The sequence below is a fragment of the Ambystoma mexicanum genome, chromosome 3p (assembly GCF_040938575.1).
Source record: "Ambystoma mexicanum isolate Mex_15411 chromosome 3p, UKY_AmexF1_1, whole genome shotgun sequence".
NCBI classification, from domain to species: Eukaryota; Metazoa; Chordata; class Amphibia; order Caudata; family Ambystomatidae; genus Ambystoma; species Ambystoma mexicanum.
In genome coordinates, this window is record NC_090925.1 from 932,533,940 (window position 1) to 932,554,990 (window position 21,051).

Sequence of the window (21,051 nt, forward strand, 5' to 3'; positions counted from 1 at the left end):
CCCTCGAAAGACACAAATCCTCTTTAATTCTATTTCGGAAAGCTCTTAAAACCCACGTGTTCCAGTGACCTGGACCTGGGGATGTACCTGGTATACTATCAACTTTATAGGTTATGATCTGCGCCTAAATGCAGCTCAACCTATCTGGAGGGCGTTATCAATAATACAAAATAAAATCAAGCAGTTGGCTATATGGGTTGTTCTTCTGGTATACCCTGTCATTAATGGCAGCTGCTGGAATCCAGCTCTTTTAAGAGACTCATGACCCACCTCCCAAACCAGGCACAATTGGTTTAAACCAGCCTCTGTCACCTAACAACACTAGCAGCACAGCTTTCAAATGTTTCTCTTGGCCTGTAATGTGGTGTGTCTAAAGTACAATTACCAGGCCCTCCAGCCATTGTGACCCAGATTATGAAAAATACAATGGTAAATATTTCTATTGTTTTGTCGTAATGCTTAAATATATACTCACACTCTGTAGTTCTGTGGTTAGTTTTTCTATGTACAGCTTAAGTTGCTCCGTTGTTTTTAAGCATTCCTGGAAAAAACTAACACAAGAAACAATTAGAGCAATGGTCTCAGCTTCCAGGCACCTAAAGATGCATTTCTCTCTGTACATTACCCTGGTACACAGATAGGAAGCAGAGGTAAGTCCACCCAGGGGAGCAGAGGAAGTCTAAAGTGACCCATTCAGTTGATGAACACAGAGACAAGTGGCGAGAGGACGAGTTTGCGAATGAGCAAGTCACTGAGTGATTTTCTCAGCAAGGTTATTGGTGAGTGGATAACATTAAGAGTGAGTTAATGGAATGGGCTAGTGGAAAATGAGTAAACAGTTTATTAAGTGACAGATCAAACAGGGAATTTCGCAATGGTGCCTTCAAAATAGAATTACTGTAAAATAAAAGCAGGGCTAAATATGTGAACCTGTACTGAGCGTTTTTCACCAAGACAGAGGAGAACCTGTGGGTAGGGCCATTTCCCTATCAACACCTGGGTTCTCCACAGAGGCTCCTTTCCATTTTGCCAGGGATTCCCACCTGGCTGGCCCATTATCCACTACAACAATGTTGACCAATTGTGCACAGGAAACCGAGTATCAGTAATTATCTATGAGAGAATGTTTTTTTTTTTTTTAAGTGTGTTGTCTGCTTACTGCAAAGGCACTTCTCTTGTTGATGTCAGTCAGCTCTCCAACAACCCTGCCTGGTTGGCAACACAAATAGGAAGCAGAGGTAAGCCCACCCAGGGGAGCAGAGGAAGTCTAAAGTGACCCATTCAGTTGATGAACACAGAGACAAGTGGCGAGAGGACGATTTTGCAAATGAGCATGCAGAATGAGCATGCAGAATGTTTACACTTTCAAGGGTACAAGTAGCTCCTGGTTAAGATGGGCTCAGTTGCACAAGTCACTCAATCTGCCTTCTATTCCTTTGCATAACAGTTTGCCATGGATTTTAAAAGACAAATGAGGCCTAGAATAAATAAAATGTATAAGGCCTTCCTGGCAAGAGCAAGAGAAATGACATGCACTGACTAGCACTTCTTGGAGATTTTTGCCTCTTGCTTACTGTCACAATCAAAAGGACATTTGTCAGACTGAACATTTTGCTCACTATCATGTTTCAGCAGAATGCCATTGCAGATTTTCTTTCAGCAATGTGTGATTTCCTGAGCCTCAAAGATCCAGCACAGGACATTGAAAATTAAAATTGTGTGACATAGAAAACGACATGTATTTTCTAGACTGCATGATTTCAATGCATTCTCGCATATCTACGTACTTGGAGTTCTTGCATTAGAGATGTAGAATGACATGCCTGGATCTGGTGATTAACATTGTAATTCAAAACGGCTGAGAAACAGAACTGGAAACACTTTCTGTCTGTACATTTCTAAGCATGGCTTAGCCCAGAAATTCAGAATCAGATACATGAAGAGTACCAAGTTTAACCGTCCGGTTGGAACCAGTTAGAACATAATTATGTGTCACTGTTAGGTTAGTACACCACAACAAAATGCTCCCCATTGTATGCAAAGCATATGCTTCAAAAGATATGCACAATACATACACTTCAAACACTCGCCAATGAACACAAGGCTTCAATTTCAAAAGAGAATTTGCAACACAGTTTATCATCCTTCAATATAAAAAATGTATTACGCAGGAAAGGTTAACAGAAGGTGAATGACATTCAGATGCACTGTGACCAGACATCCTCCCTGGATTAGTCAAGGTGAAAGGTCATTGAGAATATGCAGTCCAAGACAATTTACTTTGAAAAGTAGTGACATGGAAAGGGAATATTTAGGCGAAGCATCGTCTCTCACCTCTGGAGAATGGCTGCAATTGCAGACAAAAGAAATACATGCATTTATAATGTAGAGAAAAATACTTAAAATGTATAGAAATTAAATTAAGTGGTGCATCACTATGAAAGATCTGATAGACACCATGCAGTTTGTAAAAAGGAGCATGTTCTATCAGAAACTTAAAAATGAATATGTCATGTTTGAAATTGTCAAAATAATTGGAAAGATCATCAAAATAATCAGAATTCAATCACCCAAAATCTTAAAATGGTCGCCTTGAATCAAAAATATTCAAATAAAACTTTCATCAAGGTAGCAGTGATGAGTCAGAAATGAGTGTATAAAAACAAATTTAGTATTTCTTCAGAAAGAGTACAGCATCCCTCACACCTTTTTAGTCAGGTGGTTGAAAACCACCCCTCTTAAAAACCAGGGGTGGAATTATGAAATACGGATGTGGTTGATGGGGAGGGGAACAAACTGGAGATTGAGAAAACAAGCACTGATTTACCTAGAGGGAGGATTTGTCCATTGATGCATACAGAGAGGTATCTTCAATATGAATGGACACTAAGTTTAAAGAACAACAGTGGGATGTGATTTATTTCTAAGAGATTGTTTGTTTAGTAACAAAGCCTGGTTGTGAGAAAGCCCTTGATGCCCGAAACACGTGTCAACATAGATGGGCATACGGATGCAACTGAAGAACAAGTTACTTACCTTATCTGGTAACGTTCTTTCGATGGGATGTTCCTCCGACGTATTCCACACCTATGACAGGTAATGAGCACAGCACATACCGGTCATAGGTGGGGAATACGTCGGAGGACACAATCCCCTTGAATATGGTGCCTGATACCCAAATTAAAAAGGACCTTTGATCCTGATTAAGCCTTGAGTGTTCTTTTTGGGTTGCTTGGCGCAACACAAGAGTACATAACTTCAGAATTCGATTGAAACATAAGGTGAGGGTGTACTTTACGTACTCTACATGTACGACAGACATACTGTTTTCAAGATTGAGAGATCCATGTTGCAGGGAGATAGTCCATATACCCATCAACTCTCTGTAGTCAATTAACTTATTATAGGGAATGGCCTTCCTTAAAGTTCTTTACAATCGGTATTTGGTCTTCAACTGGGATACACTCCAGCCAGGCGTGGTCACACAGATTCCTAACTTTCACTTCACCTAGTGCACTTTCCTACCAGGATTATATTATATAAACATCAATCTTGACCTGGTATTCTCTCCTGTCAGTACTTTGTTACACAAACACTTTGTACTTTGCTTCACCTGGCATACTTGTTTGCCAGGACTTTAGCATGCAAGGCACTCTTTCAGCTTGGTATTTAATAACCCATGGATAACTTGATTTGTTAATATTCTCACTTTTTTAATAACAGTGGTATTTCCCTCGTGGTGTGTACTCAAGTAGTGATTAACTTTATTTGGCCACCCGGTAACCCACTTGTTCCTTTTATGTTCACTGGTTGTTTCTGTTGCTACTGCAGAGCAAAATATACTCACCAGTATCCCTGTAAACCTTTTTCCTTCCCAGGGCTTACTGGTTCTCTCAGAGTTTCTCCACTCTCTCCTGCTTTGGCGTACTGGCTTCATGTGCACACCATCAATCGCTGCACCCTTGTGTCGGCTTTCATGGTGCGTGGTTCCTGATGCTCTCTCTGTCTCAGAAGTGAACCGCCTGCACCCTGGTGTCTCCATTCCCATATCGGATTCACCCTCAGGTTGCCTGCCACGACATGCTTGCCTTCAGCATGGTGCTCAGCGGTATGATGGGTTGCGAGGCAGATCGGTGTTTGCAGTTCTCCTCTCTCCTCCTCCTCCTAATCAGATGCAGCAGGGTCGTATTTGAACTTCATAGCTTGCATACTAATTTGCCAACAATTAGACTGCTGCATTGGTCACCCGGTTGTCCTGATTCTCATTACTCCATTATTCTTTCTCTTGTCAGTCATTAAGTAGTTGCTTTCTGAAAGACTTCAAGGACGTGGGTATTAAACCTCCTGGAAATTGATCCTCACTACTCCCTACCTCTTCATCGTCCTAGATGTCAACATATGCTCCCTAATGGCAGTTTGGGGATTAATCACAATATATTTATTAGTAGGTGGGGGATGATATGATAATTTATATGATATGATATATGGCATTTATAGCACGCCTATGCACAAGTGTTTCAAGGCACGACAAGGCAAGGGAGGGGAAACAGAGGGAAAACAGAGACAGTGACATTGAGATCGCGCAAGTGCAGGGGAAGGGGAAACGTGTGGGGGGAAAGGGGAGAGGGCAGTGCAGTACATAGGATAACAGTAAAATAAATAGAGACAATAAATAGTAAATAAAAGTGCAGCCAGCTGGTGGCAAGTGCACGGGTAAGTGCAGACATCAGGTGTCAAGTGGTAGTAGGGGCTGTATGGAAAAAGAAACAGTCCTCGAGTGCAAGGGTTGCCAGGGGGGCAGTGCAGGTGTGCAACTGGCAGGGAGGGGACCTGGGCCAGAGAGCAGAAGGGTAGCCGGGTAGCCAGTTTCAGATTCAGCCAGGAGAGAGGAGGAGAGAAAGCAGAAGCCAAGAGGAAGGTCTTGAGGTGCTTCCGGAACCATAGATGGTTCTCATCAAGTTTCAGAGAGGCAGGGAGGCTGTTCCAGAGGGAGGCCCCAGCAGAAGAAAGAGATCTACCACCAACATGCGGCTTGCAGAAGCGACTAACCCTGAGGGAGTTGGAGGCGGATGAGCAAAGAGCTCGAGAAGGAAAATATTTAGGAAGTTGAGTTGAAGGTATTGAGGCCCCAGAAGGCCTTGTGGACAATGCAGAGGGCTTTGAACGTAATCCTCACCGCCACTGGGAGTAGTGCAGAGATTTCAGTCCTGGAGAGATATAATCCCTGGCCTTGAAGCCAAGGAATAGTCTCGCAGTCCTGTTTTGGATGAGTTGCAGAGGGCGGAGAGTAGAGGCAGGCAGATTAAGAAAGAGGCTGTTGCAATAGTCCAGCCTAGAGAGAACCAGAGCTCTGGAGACAGTGAGCTTCTGGGATAAGGAGAGGAAAGGAAGAATGCCTCTGAGGAGGTGCAGCTGGTAGTGTGACTTCTTAGAGACATCAGAGATGTGAGGAGAGAAGGAAAGTGTGGAATCGAAGATGACCACCAGGGTTTTTAGCCTCACAGGTAGGAGAAGGAAGAGGGCCAAAAGAGGCCGGCCAGAGAGTGACAGGAAAGGAGGGAGCGGATGTGCCGATGAGGAGAATCTTCGTATTACTGGCATTAAGGCAGAGATCATTGGCGGCACACCACTCCTGGATGGCGGACAGGCAATCAGAGATGAGAGAGGGAGAAGAGGTGGCAGCAGGGAGCCTGAAAATGAGTTGAGTGTCATCCGCATAGCACTGAAAGTTGGGGCAGAGAGCGGCAATGCGGTGGGCAAGAAGTGCTCGGTATTGGTTGAACAGCCAGGGAGAGAAGTTAGACCCCTGGGGAACACTAGAGATAGAGGAGAGGAAGGACCCAAGTTGGACCTGGGAGGGTCGATCAGAGAGGAAGGAGGTCAGCCAAGCCTGGGTCTGATCGGTGATACCCAGATTATCACGGAGATGGTTCAGCAGAATGGCATGGTTGACTGTGTCAAAGGCAGAAGAGAGATCAAGTAAGAGGAGGACACATGGTGTTTGAATCAAGGTTGGAGAGCAGGTCTTCACGGATGTTCAGGAGAGCAGTTTCTGTGCTTCTGGCAGCTCTGAAGCCAGACTGATGGTCATGGAGACAACCAACAGATTCAGACTGAAGATTAAGCTTGGAGATGGCCAGCTTTTCCTGGAGTTTGCCTAGGAAAGTAGTGATGGAGATTGGATGATAGTTAGCCGGGCAGGACGGGTCAGAAGAGGGTTTCTTAAGAAGAGGGTGCACAAGGGAGTGCTTCAGGGTGGAGGGGAATACTCCAGTGGTGAAGGAGTGGTTGCAGAAGTCATCCAGAGCAGGAGCCAGGGTGTCAATGTGGGCCTTGATGGTTTAGGAGGAACAGGGGTGAACCGGTTTTGACGAGACTTTCATAGATCGGACATGTCTAGAAAACCCGTCTAAGGAGAACAGTAGAAAGGCAGAGAAGGAGGGAGGAGAGGTGGCCAAATAAGGGCCAGAGGAAGACCAGGGAGTAGAGGGAGGAGGGGGAGAGGAAGAGAGAGAGAGGAAAGGATGTCCCGAGTTATAGAGAGAAAATGAGAAGCCAGGGCCATGCAGATGGCCTGGGAGGGATAGGAGAGGTAGCGACTGCAGCAGGATTGGCCAGCTCCTTGCAGATTTTAAAGAGTTTGCTGAGTAGCATGAGTGTAAAAATATGGCATTAAGGCATGGGGGACTGAGGAAACATGCATCCAAGGGAATGGGGAGCATGTGGTTTTCTCCAACAATATCATCTGGTCTCCCATAGAGTCACCTACCCCAAGGTGGTCCTCCCTCATATGGCCATCCCCAGGGTCAGGACCACTCGCAACATTTAATTTTGCTACTTTCTATTCACTTTATGTCTTCCACCTTCGGAATTATGTAGATACAATGTATTCGGTCACAGCAATTCGCTCTGGAATATTGTCTGTGTGTAAACTTGTGTTGAACTCTTTCCAAAAAGAATGTGTAATCATGCAAAATGATGATTGAGACTTGTGCTTAAAATGTAATATTGTTGATTAAATCAAGACACTAACAATACATCTAACAATCTCAATTTGTTTGAATGAAATGCCATTATCTATTGAATTAGTTTCATATGAAGAAATTGCTAACTACATGCTGAAGGGCCACTGGTAGGACACCCCTTCGGTGTACGAGGTATTTTCCCCCAGTTCCAACCAACATAGGGCACATCCCTTCTGTAATTCAGTATCTGGTAGTGGCTGTCGTTTCCTGGCCGCGTAGGGGGCGATCATCTCAGGTAAAGGGGCATTACTAGATTTAGAATGTTCACACCTGGCAGTTATTCTTCTAGCAGATTACTGTTGTGCTGCTTAAGAGAAAACATTCACCTATGCATGTTTAAATGTACGTTTGGGATTTATATAGTGTAAACCTAGGAACAAGGAAAACAACAGCCATGCTGTAAAAATAAAAAGGGTGAAGGAGTAAAAGAGAGAGAAAGCCTACGAGACACAGGGGAAGGTAATCCCATTAAGATGAGTCATTGCATGGGGCCAGGTTTATATGTATGTAGATCCCCAGAGTTCTTTGTGGAGCCTGCATACATGTGATCATATTATGCAAGGGTCTTTTCCAGTCTTTCTTTGTTACATCGTCAATATGAGTACTGTTACAAGGATAATAGCAACATTTGTTATTTACAATGCAATAAAGACTATTAAAGCTCAAACCTTGAACTTGTCAATCAATCGCACATCTATAAGGCATAGGCCCACAATGTCTTCACATTCTGGCAGCACATCTGGTTTGTTATTTTGTGGAACATCATATTTTCTTGAAAATACACAGACTATCAAGCTGGGTGGCTCAATAAAACACATACTACAAGCAGATGACTATCAGACAATGGGCCTCATTATGAGGGTTGGCGGTAACCTACTGGTGCTACCGGTGGGATGCCGCCGAACTCATAACACCTTTTCCGCAGCCTGATATCCTGGTGCCACCGGGACAAGTTCCGGCGGCCCAGGATATCGGGCGGCGGAAAGTGCTCCATAGGAATGGGGACGTGGCTAACGGTGCCAGTGCTTCCGTAACAGGTCCACCTACCAGGGCCGTTGCTGTCGGCAGGCCACACCTGCTAGGCGCAACAGCCCAGGAAGGCAGAGTTGCAGTGTGGCAGTCGAGAAAGGGTGCCGGTAAGGTGCAACTGGCACCCTTATTTTCAGACCGCCTCGGAATGAGTCCCAATGTGTTTTATTGGGTTTCCTGAAATACAGAGGAGACCTTTACTCGCTTTACTGTGAATCTTCTGTTAAGGAAGAGGAACATACATCTACACGCATTCTGTTTTTGCTTATTATGTTTTCATTAAGATTTAAACATTTGTCAGGTTTGTTTTGTGATCTACCGCTTTCCTCTTTACAGAAAAATGTTATTTTAAGCCTTTGAAGCCAAACATTAAACCAACAACCAGACATGAGAATAAATGTGGTTGAATGCTTATATTGAAGAGAGGGCTCAAATCCCTGCTTCAACACTTAACAAAAGTATGTGATCTTGGGAAAATCCTTTTAGCTCTGTCTTATATGCCAAACGTGGGAGTCTATAAAAGTGATTTAGTTCACAGTGCTTGCTATTCAAAGAAATTCTAAATTATGGTTTAATAGTCTATAGTGTACTATATTTAATAAAAGTGAGCCTTCATAATTGTTAAGACGGATTTCTGAACTCTGTCCTGGAGGCGCAGAGGTTCAGAAGGCCAACCTAATTACTTGGAACAGGGTAACCTCTGGACAAGCCAGACCAATCAGGGTAGCGATCGCGGCGGTCAAGACTAGGTCTCAAGAGGGGTGAGGGTGACTGAAAGCCCGCAATGAGCACACAAAGCAAGGACACTTACAAATTACTCCAAACAGGTGTTATATTAAAAATATATACACATTTATTCCAAGGCCTTTGCAACAATGACCATAGCGAGAAATCACAATAAAACTCTAGTAAACCAACACATACCAAACCAATATATATACAAATACAAATACAAACGAGTCTAAAGCGTTAGATGCACGAAATGTGTAGTCCACCTAGAAGGGGAGGAAAACAGGCAGTGCGAAATAATGATTAGACTCAGTCCGGCACCTAAATAAAAGGAAGTCCAAGCCCTACGAAGAGTGGAGCCTTGTGCTCAAAAGTACCTGCACACGCTGGTGCCAACGGGCAAAAAGGGGAGTCTCTTCGAGGGAATCAGGCAGTTCAGTTTGGTGCACAAATGAAGAAGAACAGAGTTCCGCGACTCAAGCGTAGCCTCCACTGTGGGCAGAAGCAGAGCGCGAGTACGGAAAGGCGTGCTGTTTGACACAGCGGGGAAAAGCTATGGGCTCCTACAGGAGGGCGACCAGTTCCTAGCTATGCTACTCGCTGGTCCCCGATGCAAGCAGACCCAGGCTTCTCCGTGTCAGTTTCAGTGCTGGCAGGTTCAGGGGAGCAGGGGACGTCTCGTCGTCGTGTAGATTCTGCAGCAGCAGGGTTGAGTTAAAGATGTCACAAACGATGTGAGCCCGCACAGTTTGTTACCACAGCAGGGCAACGGAGCGGCCGTGTGTATCTCAAATGTACACTACTCACTTCAGACCTGGGAATGCCAAGTGTACGAATCGTGTGAGAGTGACAAGGACTCGAAATACAACACAACCTGGCGGCGGTTACAGAGCAAGACTCCTGGGTAGGCTGGTCAGTCTGCTGGATGGCCCAGAGACACTTCCGAAGGCTTACGTGCAGGAGATGGTGAAGATGCCGAGAATAGCTCACCCCGCTATTCCAAGGGTCGAACTACCAGTACAGGCCTTCTGGTTCGATCAGAGGTAAAAAGGGTTTCACAAAGCGACAGCAGTGCAGAGGAGCAGTACTTCAGCGGGTCACCAGCGATTCCTCGGTTCAGCCTTGTGGTTGCAGGATACTTGGCTCCTGTATTCCTTTGTTCGTGAGAACTCAGGAGATCGACCTGGTAGTGGCGTTTACAGCCCCCTCTTATCCACGGTTCCCTTCGCGCCAAAACGGAGGGGACCCAATAGGAGATCCGCTCATAAAACACTCACACCATACGTGGACCTATCACGGACCACGGTGGTCCCAGGCATTCATACCACCCTAGACTCTCCGGCACCCAGGATGTGTATTGGGACTAGACATCCCAGCCCACATCCTGGAGGCACACACAAGGCCTGTAGAAGCCCGCGAAAGCATCTGTGTTTCGCGGGAAAGTTCATGCCCAAATAAGGAAGACCCCGGCTCGGCTCGACCTGGGGAAGGTGAAGGGGGCAAGACGGTCAGCGGACAGGACAAAGGAGCCTCGTGGTCTGACCATTTTGGGAGCCAGGCCACCATTTAGGGCTAAGCGCGAGAAACGCACTTAAAACGCCAAAAGGAGCTCAGAAACACAAGAAACGATCGCTGCCACCATTCCCGTCCGTGATTCACTTGCACCGATCAGTTACAATCCAAACAGAGTATCTAGGGCCTGTAGAAGGCTAGAGACCCAAGAGAGCAGTAACTTAGCTTACAGTGCCCTCTTGTGTCATGTTGCACGAAAGCTGCAACATGATAAAGAAACTACGGAAAACAGCGTTTCCCGGTACTGACTGTCTTAAGGGCATGTCAGTTTCCCCTTAAGAATGGAGCGAAAGCCCAGAGGAGTGCGGTAGAAGGCTGCACTTCTCTGCTAAAGTCTAGATCATGATGAAAACAACAGCAAAAAGTTTAGGGGTTGCCACATGGAAGGAAAATTACCCACAATTAAGAAATCTTTCCTAACACTCGCCCCTCCCAGACTATGGACAGGGGGAACTAATCCACCCCTGGATGAGTCTCTTGTTCAGGTCGGTTAAACATTCTGGACAACCCATCAGCATTGCTATGTTGGACACCTGGCCTATGCTCAATAGTGAAGTCGAAGCCTTGTAGACTTATGGACCACCTAAGCAACTTTGGATTCTCTCCCTTTATGTTCATTAGCCACTTTAAGGGCTTATGGTCAGTTTGCACAGTGAAGTGGGTCCCATAGAGGTGGGGCCTCAGCTTCCGTAGGGCCCACACAACAGAGAAACATTCTTTCTCCACTGTGGACCATCTGAGCTCTCAGTCCTTAAGATGGCGACTAATAAAACCAATAGGGTGTTCCTTACCCTTCTCATCTACTTGCGATAGTACAGCTCCTATCCCAGTGTCAGAGGCGTCCATCTGCACAATAAAAGGTCTTTGACAATCAGGGGCCCTGAGGACAGGGCCCTGGCACAAGGAGTCTTTTAAGCCATTGAAGGCCTTCTCACACTCGTCGGTCCAAGTTACCTTCTTCGGTTTCTTCGGAGTGGTGAGGGCAGTCAGAGGGGCAGCTATGGTGCCATAGTCTGCCACGAAGTTGCGGTAATACCCCGTGAGTCCTAAGAAGGCTCTCATTTGGGTCTGTGTAGTGGTGGTAGGCCAGTCTTTTACTGCTTGTACTTTACTGGGAAGAGGCTGTATCCTCCCTCCACCTACTTCATGTCCAAGGTAAACCACTGAGCCTTGTCCAATCTGGCATTTGCTAGCCTTTATGGTCAAGTGTGCTTTCTGAAGAGCCTGGAGCACAACCCTGAGGTGTTTCACATGGTCTTCCCAGGTGGCACTGAAAACTGCTATATCGTCCAGATATGCAAGACAGAATTCGTCCAACCCATTCAACACATGATTCACAAGCCTCTGGAAAGTGGCAGGTGCATTTTTCAACCCGAACGGCATTACCCTGAATTGGTAAAGGCCGTCTGGAGTAGAAAACGCTGTCTTCTCCTTGGCATGTTCTGCTAAAGCTATTTGCCAATAGCCAGAAGTGAGGTCAAACGTGCTGAGGTACTTGGAGGCACCCAAAGTATCCACCAGCTCATCTGTTCGAGGCAAGGGGTGTGCATCTGTCTTGGTGACAGCATTCAGAGCCCTGTCATCCACGCAGAACCTCAATTCAGAAGTGCCTGCCTTTGGAACCAAAACCACAGGGCTGGACCAAGGACTACTAGAGGGTTCAATCACCCCAAGGTCTAACATCTTGTTGACCTCGGTCTTAATATAAGACCGTACTTTGTCTGACATCCTGTATCCCCTACTTTTGGTAGGTACACTGTCTCCTGTGTCTATGTTATGTTTGCACCAAGGTGTCAAACCAGGCGACTGTGAAAACAGGAGGGAAAACTGCCTAAGCAAACTTTTCACCTCAGCCTGCTGATCAGAAGTCATGTGAGGGGCCACTCGGACACCCTCAAAGGAGCTATCTGAAGGACCGCTTTGGAACAGGTCGGGGAGAGGGTCAGACTCCTCTTCCTCAACATCTGAAGCCAGTAGCAGTGCTGCGATTTCGACTCTTGGGACGAAAGCCTTCAGCCTATTTGCGTGAAACACTTTTGGAGCCTGTCCAGGCCTTCCAAGGTCCACTAAATAGTTAACCTCACCCAGGGGCTCCACCACTGTGTAAGGGCCTGACCATTTGTCCTGTAAAGCTCGAGGCCTTATGGGATTCATGATCAGGACTTGCTGACCAGGTGTAAAGTTAATGAGGGAAGCTTTCTGGTCGTACCAATGTTTCACCAGCGCTTGTCCTGCCTTCAATTTATCACTAGCCAAGCCCATCAGAAGTACCATCCGTTTTCTGAGCCCCAGCACATAATCTACTACGTTGGTAGTAACAGGGGGAGTGGGCATTTCCCATCCCTCTTTGACTATGGCTAAGGGTCCCCGTACAGGATGACCGAACAGAAGTTCGAAGGGGCTGAAGCCAACACACTCCTGTGGTACCTCTCGGTAGGCAAACAGTAAGCATGGTAAAAGAAGATCCCATTTTCTTCTCTGAGGTTCTTCCAGATCCCCAATCATGCTCTTTAACTTTCTGTTGAAATGTTCCACCAGACCATTGGTCTGGGGGTGGTATGCAGAAGAGAACTTGTAGGTGACCCCACATTCTTTCCCCATAGCCTGCATATACTTCGACATAAAGTTGCTGCCACGATCCGACACAACTTCTTTAGGGAAGCCAACCCTAGTAAATATGCCAAGTAACGCTTTTGCAACTGACTTGGCAGTTACAGTTTTCAATGGGATGGCCTCAGGATATCTGGTTGCATGGTCGACCAGCACCAGGATAAACCTATTGCCTGAGGATGTTTGCGGGTCAAGGCGAACAACGATGTCAATCCCTACCCTTTCGAATGGTATTCCCACAACTGGGAGTGGTACCAATGGAGCTTGGATTTCGAGCCAACCTTACCAGATAACTGGCAGGAGGCACAACTCCTGCAGTGACTTTCTACTTGCACCCCCATCTTGGGCCAGTAGAAGTGCATGGATAACCTTTGCTTGGTCCTCTTAATACCAAGGTGACCAGCAAGGGGCACTTCATGTGCCAACTGCAGGAGGAAGGGTCTAACAGCAAGGGGAACCACCAACCTCCTATGGTCTCCTTCTGTAGACTCTGTGGGCTCACTATACAGGAGTCCACCTTCCCAATAAATCTGATGCGTCCCAGGAGGTTCACCCTCAAGCTGGGAGCAGGCCTGTCTCCTTAGGCCTTCCAGAGATGGGCACTCACTTTGGCCTTAACTGAATTCTTCCCTGTCAGGACCACCTTCTACTAACAAGTCTTTTAGTTCAGGATGGTCGTTGGGGTCAAAAACTTCAGGCATCGCCACCTCCTCGTCAGGCCCGGGCGATTGACCAACTTCCTCCACCTCAGTGGTAGGCGAGCTCGGGGGAATGTTCTCTTTCCCTCGTCTTGACTTGTTTACTCCTTTCGCCTTGGGTTTCCCCTTCGGCTGGGGCGGCGTATTGGTCTTGGCCAATGCTGCCCCTGCTTGAGACCGTGTATAGGGTCTGTCGGCAGTGTCTCCTACGAGCCCTAAAGCTCTGAGATCATTGCCTAACAAGACCTTTCCTGGGACGTTTCTCTGAATGCTCACTGGAATCCTGACTGCTGTACCATTTAAAGTAAGATTTACAGGTATTACTGGAAACATGCGAGGTGGGCCGTCAGCCAACTTAGTGGGCATCAGAGTAGCTCTGGCAACTTCCTCTGAGTCTACCAAGGTAGAATCCACTACAGTCCGACTGCACCCACTATCCCTAAGAGCTGGAGTATCCACTCCATTGATCAGCACACTGTCTTTAAAGTAGTGCTTGGTATTATCTGGAATCCTAGCATAAGCCTCTGCGACTTTAGGCTCCCAGGAACCCAGGGAAACTAGGAGGAGAAGGCCAGATTAGCGGAGTGGACCCCCAAAGGTTTAACCTTACACCGGGGATCCCCCTTCACGTGGTCAGTTGCTCCACAAGCAAAACAAGATCCATTGGGTCTGTTTACATAGGGAGGCTTATTGTAACCAGAGTTCTGTTTCGGAGGCTGACCTCTACTACCCTGTGAGTTCTCTTGTGTCTTACCCTTATTTATCTTTTTGTGGCCCTTTTGAGAAGAAGATTTATCAGATTCTTCACCCTCCTTATCTTTGGACTTTTTCCCTTCCTCCTGCTTACCAGGATGAGTTTTGTCCTTATGGGACACTCGATGTGACACCCATAAGTCTGCTGCAATGGCCAGCTTCTTAGGATCTATCTCCTTCGAATCGGCCAAATGCTGCTTAAGCTTCGGGGAAGATGCAAAAATGTGTTCCAGCATGACAAGATTTATCATGCCTTCAAAGGTAGAAACCTTATAACCTTCGACCCAGCCAGTTAAGTTTTTTAAGGATTCGGTTACATAAGATACCCAAGTACCACCTTCTTTTTTCTTGTACTCTCGGAATCGTTTTAAATATTGGGCAGGAGTCTTTCCAAACTTTAAAATGAGAGTTTGCTTTAACATTGCAAAATCAGCTCGCTCAGCCTTCGACATTTCCATAATGGCACTACAGCCAGAATGGGGCAGTCTGCTGAGTAACCAGGCAATCTCATCAGCATTGTCAACTTCTTGAACTTCACATGCATACTCAAACGTATTCAGCCAGTCCATAATGTCATTCCTTTCCTCGTACACACTGAGCAGATCTTTCGGAAACCGTGGATGAGAGGAGGCCCCAGCCCCATGTCCAGGACCCTTGGATCCATTTGCAACCTGAAGCTTGGCCAGTTCCAACTGGTGATACCGGTCTTTCTGTTTTTCTGCCTGTTGGATTTGTAGTTTGGCTATGCTGAACTCAAGCTCCTTCTGCCTAAACCGCAGTTCTTGCTTCTTGAATTCAAGCATAGCCTCCCCATCAACACTGGCAGAGGAAACATTAGACATCTCATCCTCCCTGTCATCGTGGTCGCGGTGGATCAGTGCAGCGGCAGAACCGTCGGTTCTACCAGTGAGAGCAGCCCCACCTCCTTCCGCACTGTCCTCAGAAGTTATAGCGTCAAGCTGCACTTCTTGCCACGCCACGATTCTTTGGATCATATCCAATTTGGTGCCTTGAGAGGAAACACCTCTCTCCGCACACATCTTTTTCAATGTTTCGGATTTGGAAGCATTTAAAGTTAACAAGGTATTCGTTTCCATACTGTTAGATAGGACTATGGCCTTTTTAAAGTTATACTACGACAATTCACTACGTGTCCTGGTAGGAATAACTTGAAATGCCTTAGTTTGTGCGCAACACTGGATACCTTCAGTTGTATCCCACCGCTGTACACCAATTTGTTAAGACGGATTTCTGAACTCTGTCCTGGAGGCGCAGAGGTTCAGAAGGCCAACCTGATTACTTGGAACAGGGTAACCTCTGGACAAGCCAGACCAATCAGGGTAGCGATCGCAGCGGCCAAGACTAGGTCTCAAGAGGGGTGAGGGTGACTGAAAGCCCGCAATGAGCACACAAAGCAAGGACACTTACAAATTACTCCAAACAGGTGTTATATTAAAAATATATACACATTTATTCCAAGGCCTTTGCAACAATGACCGTAGCGAGAAATCACAATAAAACTCTAGTAAACCAACACATACCAAACCAATACAATATATATACAAATACAAACGAGTCTAAAGCGTTAGATGCACGAAATGTGTAGTCCACCTAGAAGGGGAGGAAAACAGGCAGTGCGAAATAATGATTAGACCCAGTCCGGCACCTAACTAAAAGGAAGTCCAAGCCCTACGAAGAGTGGAGCCTTGTGCTCAAAAGTACCTGCACACGCTGGTGCCAACGGGCAAAAAGGGGAGTCTCTTCGAGGGAATCAGGCAGTTCAGGTTGGTGCACAAATGAAGAAGAACAGAGTTCCGCGACTCAAGCGCAGCCTCCACTGTGGGCAGAAGCAGAGCGCGAGTACGGAAAGGCGTGCTGTTTGACACAGCGGGGAAAATCTATGGGCTCCTGCAGGAGGGCGACCAGTTCCTAGCTATGCTACTCACCAGTCCCCGATGCAAGCAGACCCAGGCTTCTCCGCGTCAGTTTCAGTGCTGGCAGGTTCAGGGGAGCAGGGGACGTCTCGTCGTCGTGTAGATTATGCAGCAGCAGAGTTGAGTTAAAGATGTCCCAAACGAAGTGAACCCGCACAGTTTGTTACCACAGCAGGGCAACGGAGCGGCCGTGTATATCTCAGCCAAATGTACACTACTCACTTCAGACCTGGGAATGCCAAGTGCACGAATCGTGTGAGAGTGACAAGGACTTGAAATACAACACAACCTGGCGGCGGTTACAGAGCAAGACTCCTTGGTAGGCTGGTCTGTCTGCTGGATGGCCCAGAGACACTTCCGAAGGCTTACGTGCAGGAGATGGTGAAGATGCCGAGAATAGCTGTCCCCGCTATTCCAAGGGTCGAACTACCAGTACAGGCCTTCTAGTTCGATCAGAGGTAGAAAGGGTTTCACAAAGCGACAGCAGTGCAGAGGAGCAGTCCTTCAGCGGGTCACCAGCGATTCCTCGGTTCAGCCTCGTGGTTGCAGGATACTTGGCTCCTGTATTCCTTTGTTCATGAGAACTCAGGAGATCGACCTGGTAGGGGCGTTTCCAGCCCCCTCTTATCCACGGTTCCCTTTGCGCCAAAACGGAGGGGACCCAATGGGAGATCCGCTCATAAAACACTCACACCATACGTGGACCTATCACGGACAACGGTGGTCCCAGGCATTCATACCACCCTAGACTCTCTGGCACCCAGGATGTGTATTGGGACCAGACATCCCAGCCCACACCCTGGAGGCACACACAAGACCGGTAGAAGCCCGCGAAAGCATCTGTGTTTCGCTGGAAAGTACATGCCCAAATAAGGAAGACCCCGGGTCGGCTCGACCAGGGGAAGGTGAAGGGGGCGGACAGGACAAAGGAGCCTCGTGGTCTGGCCATTTTGGGAGCCAGGCCACCATTTTGGGCTAAGCGCAAGAAACACGCTTAAAACGCCAAAAGGAGCTCAGAAACACAAGAAACGATCGCTGCCACCATTCCCGTCCGTGATTCACTTGCACCGATCAGTTACAATCCAAACAGAATATCTAGGGCCTGTAGAAGGCTAGAGACCCAAGAGAGCAGTAACTTAGCTTACAGTGCCCTCTTGTGTCATGTTGCACGAAAGCTGCAACATGATAAAGAAACTACAGAAAACAGCGTTTCCCGGTACTGACTGTCTTAAGGGCATGTCAGTTTCCCCGTAAGAATGGAGCGAAAGCCCAGAGGAGTGCGGCAGAAGGCTGCACTTCTCTGGCAAAGTCTAGATCATGGTGAAAACAACAGCAAAAAGTTTAGGGGTTGCCACTTGAAAGGAAAATTACCCACAATTAAGAAATCTTTCCTAACAATAATAATAATACTTTAATAGTAGTGACTCCTCATATTTTACAAGTTATTTGTCTCTTGGCGCACTCATGGTAACTTTGGAACGTAACTTCCCAAAGTCCCCTAAAAGTATTAAAGATTGATGTTAAAAACTGCAATGTGCTTTTCGGCCATGTGTGACAGGTTTAGGGTCAGGGTCCTGACCTCTAAGGAGGGCGACCAGGGACACCTCCTTACCTGGAGTGGGTGGCCTAGCAGAGTTAGTGTGGTGAGGAAGTTGTTAAACCTGAACTCCCCCCACACCCCACAGTATGCAATGTATGTGTATGCTGATGCCACTGTGTCTTCTGCAATGCTGTCAGCCTCTTGTTCTCTTTGGTCTTTTTTCAGACCAGTAACTCCCAGAATGCACCTGTGTGTAGCCAAGAAACCCCAAACTGGAACCAGGGGAATGAAATCAAGAACAACAATGGAATGGACTGGCATTTTCCTTGCCCAACCGAGATGAGACACACACCACCCGACCTATCAAACCAGAGAAGGATCACAGATAAATGGTGGGGCATCAGAAAATCCACTGAGAGTGAGAATGAACTTCAGGGGCGAAAGGGAGCCAAAGAAATCCTCCCCAAAACAATTTGGAAGCCTAACTCACCAGCACACGAAGAGCCACAAGGATAACCGGCAGGCTGAGCACATGGCTGCTACCCTGCAAATGGAGATTGAAAAGCGTTTAAAGCTAAATGTCTTTTTGAAGCCTTACACGGATAGCTGAGCAAGATATTAGCCAAGGGTAGCATGTGACCAGTGGACCAACGGGAACCATGTGGAGAGTTTGAAGTGGAAATGCAGGGCTATAAAAAACCAGCCAACACAGATGAGATTGAAAGGTGTTGAGCGGTATCAGGTGGAGCGTTAGTGGTTCAAGAGACCAGACGGAGGGTGGGCAGTGGAGTGCTTGGGAGATTGTGCAGAGAGTTCAAGTAAGGTATTGTGTGTAGGAGAGAATGGTACAAGTTGACTGTAGTGTGGCAAGGGAGGAGGATGTAAATGGTGAGTGAGATGAAAGAAAGATGGATAGGTTTATGGGGATTTAGAGAGAGAGTGACAGAGAGAGAGAGAGAGAGAGAGAGAGAGAGAGAGAGAGAGAGAGAGAGAGAGAGAGAGAGAGAGATGAGGGAGAGTGAAGACAGAGGAAATTATAGCAACAGAGAGAATCAGAGTGAGAAGGGGAGAGAATGGAAGAGAAACCCTGGTGGCACGGTCAGACCAACAGATCAGATGTATCCTGAAGAAAGTCCCGGAAGATGATATATTGAAAAGGCCATAGTTTAGGTTTCCCCTTCAAGATTAGAAAGACTTGTACAGTAGCGTTTACCTTGCTTTCAAGTGTGTCACTGAGATTTTCGGGGTTAGGGATGCCTGTGATTTGGCGGGATCAGGCAACAGGTAGGTTGCGAGTGCCATTTTGTTTCAGCCACCCTAGTCTTCCCAGACCAGTTGTTTAAAACTTAAAAAACAAAACCTTAAATCTACTATCTTTGTCTGTGGATATCCGATGCCATCTGTGACAAATGTCACTGTGAGGGGATGCCCCTTCTGGTGAAGTTAATACATATAAAATAAGGTAATCTTGTAAACCGAGACTGTTTGATACTAATTGATATCGGTTAGTTGGAAATTAGCGTATTCAATCCAGTACTGATCCTCTAATCCCCATCCGCTATGAACGTGTTTCAAGGAATACCTCATGATGAATCATATCACACAATGCCGACAAATCTAAAAGTGCCAACAGACAAGAACCTCCATCATCCAAAATCTTAAAAATTTCATCTACACTGCAAAAATGCTGTTTTTAAACTGCACCCAGCGCAAAAGCCAGATTGAAAGACTGCCAATACATTTAGGCTTTTTATCCAATTTCCCTAACAATTTACCTAATAAGGGAAGAGAAGTAACTGGTCCATAATTGGATAAGCAATCTACAGAGAGGTTGTTTTTTAGTAATGAGCGCACTTGTCCCATTTTACAAAAATGTAGAAACAAAAGAAGAAATTATTTCACGAAAATTAGAAAAATGTGTTAATTACTGAAGCTGAGGCAGGATCATCGGCGTCGGTTTTGTTTGGTCATTAAGGAAAAAGTATTTCCAAATCAGGCAGAGAAAAGGATTTCCAAACTTTTGTAACTTTACCAGGTAGATCAGCAATATTGGATAACACATAGGGAGACTATCTGTGCATAGTAGAAATCTTGGAGAAGAGTTGCGCAAAATCTTTACAATTTCTCTTGGAGATTGAGGAGTGACTAGATGGACGAGGGTTTGACAGTACTTTCAATAATGCAAAAAGAGCTTTAGATTTGTTTGAAACCAGTTGATTTATAGATAGGTTATTTATAACGTGCTTAATACCCAGAGGTTTCCAAGTGCAGACCCGGGGATAGAACCTGTGTTGCTCCGTGTCGAGCACATTACCGCTGAGCTATCCTACTGAGACAATGGCTAAAGAGTAACAGGACTGCTTAGACTTAGAAATACATTTAGAGTAGTTTCTTCAAACTAACTTCAGAGATTTTAAATTATCTTCTGATGGGCTTAAACACCACTTACGTTCTGAAAGCCTGACAGTTTGATGTTGGTGATTTAAGTCTTCTGTATACCAAGGAGCAAAGGGTTTAGTGCGCATAGTTTTAAGGTGCAATGGAGCAATGTTATCCATAGCTAACTGTATAACTTACTGAAACGTTTAAAAAAATGCTTCATTTATAAATCAATTTGTAACCTCCACTTCGGTAAGATTTGGAAGAGCAAAAGTAATAGGCAAAGTATTAAACAAATGTCTCGTTTTAGGCCAGTTAATCTTTTTTCTTGGTCTCAACATGAACATTGTTCAGATATAAATGAGATTAACAAATGGTGAGTCTAAACAAAATTAGATGAATCACTGATAATTTAGAGGTGATTGGGTGTAGGTAGGATAGTCTATTTGAGCCAAGTCACACATTCCACAATGCTACCTAGTAGCCATTGCTGGAAGTTCACCTACAGTTCTGAGACATATCAGCAAGGTATTGTGGGTATGCAAACTAGCCCAAATGAGAGTCTTTTTTTCCAGGAAATGTTCTTTGTCTAAGAGAGCAGTGTTACTTTACACATGGTGTATTCAACCCAAGACAGACATTTTGCAAGGCTGTCAAGACAAATGATTGGATTAAATTCCCACATCCAAAATATTGCACTTAATAGGAGTAGGGAGCAACAATTTTGCTGAAGGTGCATCAAATCAAAACATTGGGATAGTCCATTAAAGTTGGAAGAAGAA

General features: G+C 46.0%; 1 protein-coding gene across 1 annotated transcript in view; it reads right to left on the reverse strand.

Annotated features, from left to right (window-relative positions):
• The window catches only part of LOC138581134 (arf-GAP with SH3 domain, ANK repeat and PH domain-containing protein 1-like), a 1,625,721-nt gene that overhangs the window by 988,233 nt on the left and 616,437 nt on the right, over positions 1-21,051 (reverse strand). Inside the window, exon 8 of the mRNA XM_069652230.1 lies at positions 476-551. Within this exon, the coding sequence (XP_069508331.1) occupies positions 476-551 (76 nt within the window). The remainder of the gene's footprint in view (positions 1-475; positions 552-21,051) is intronic.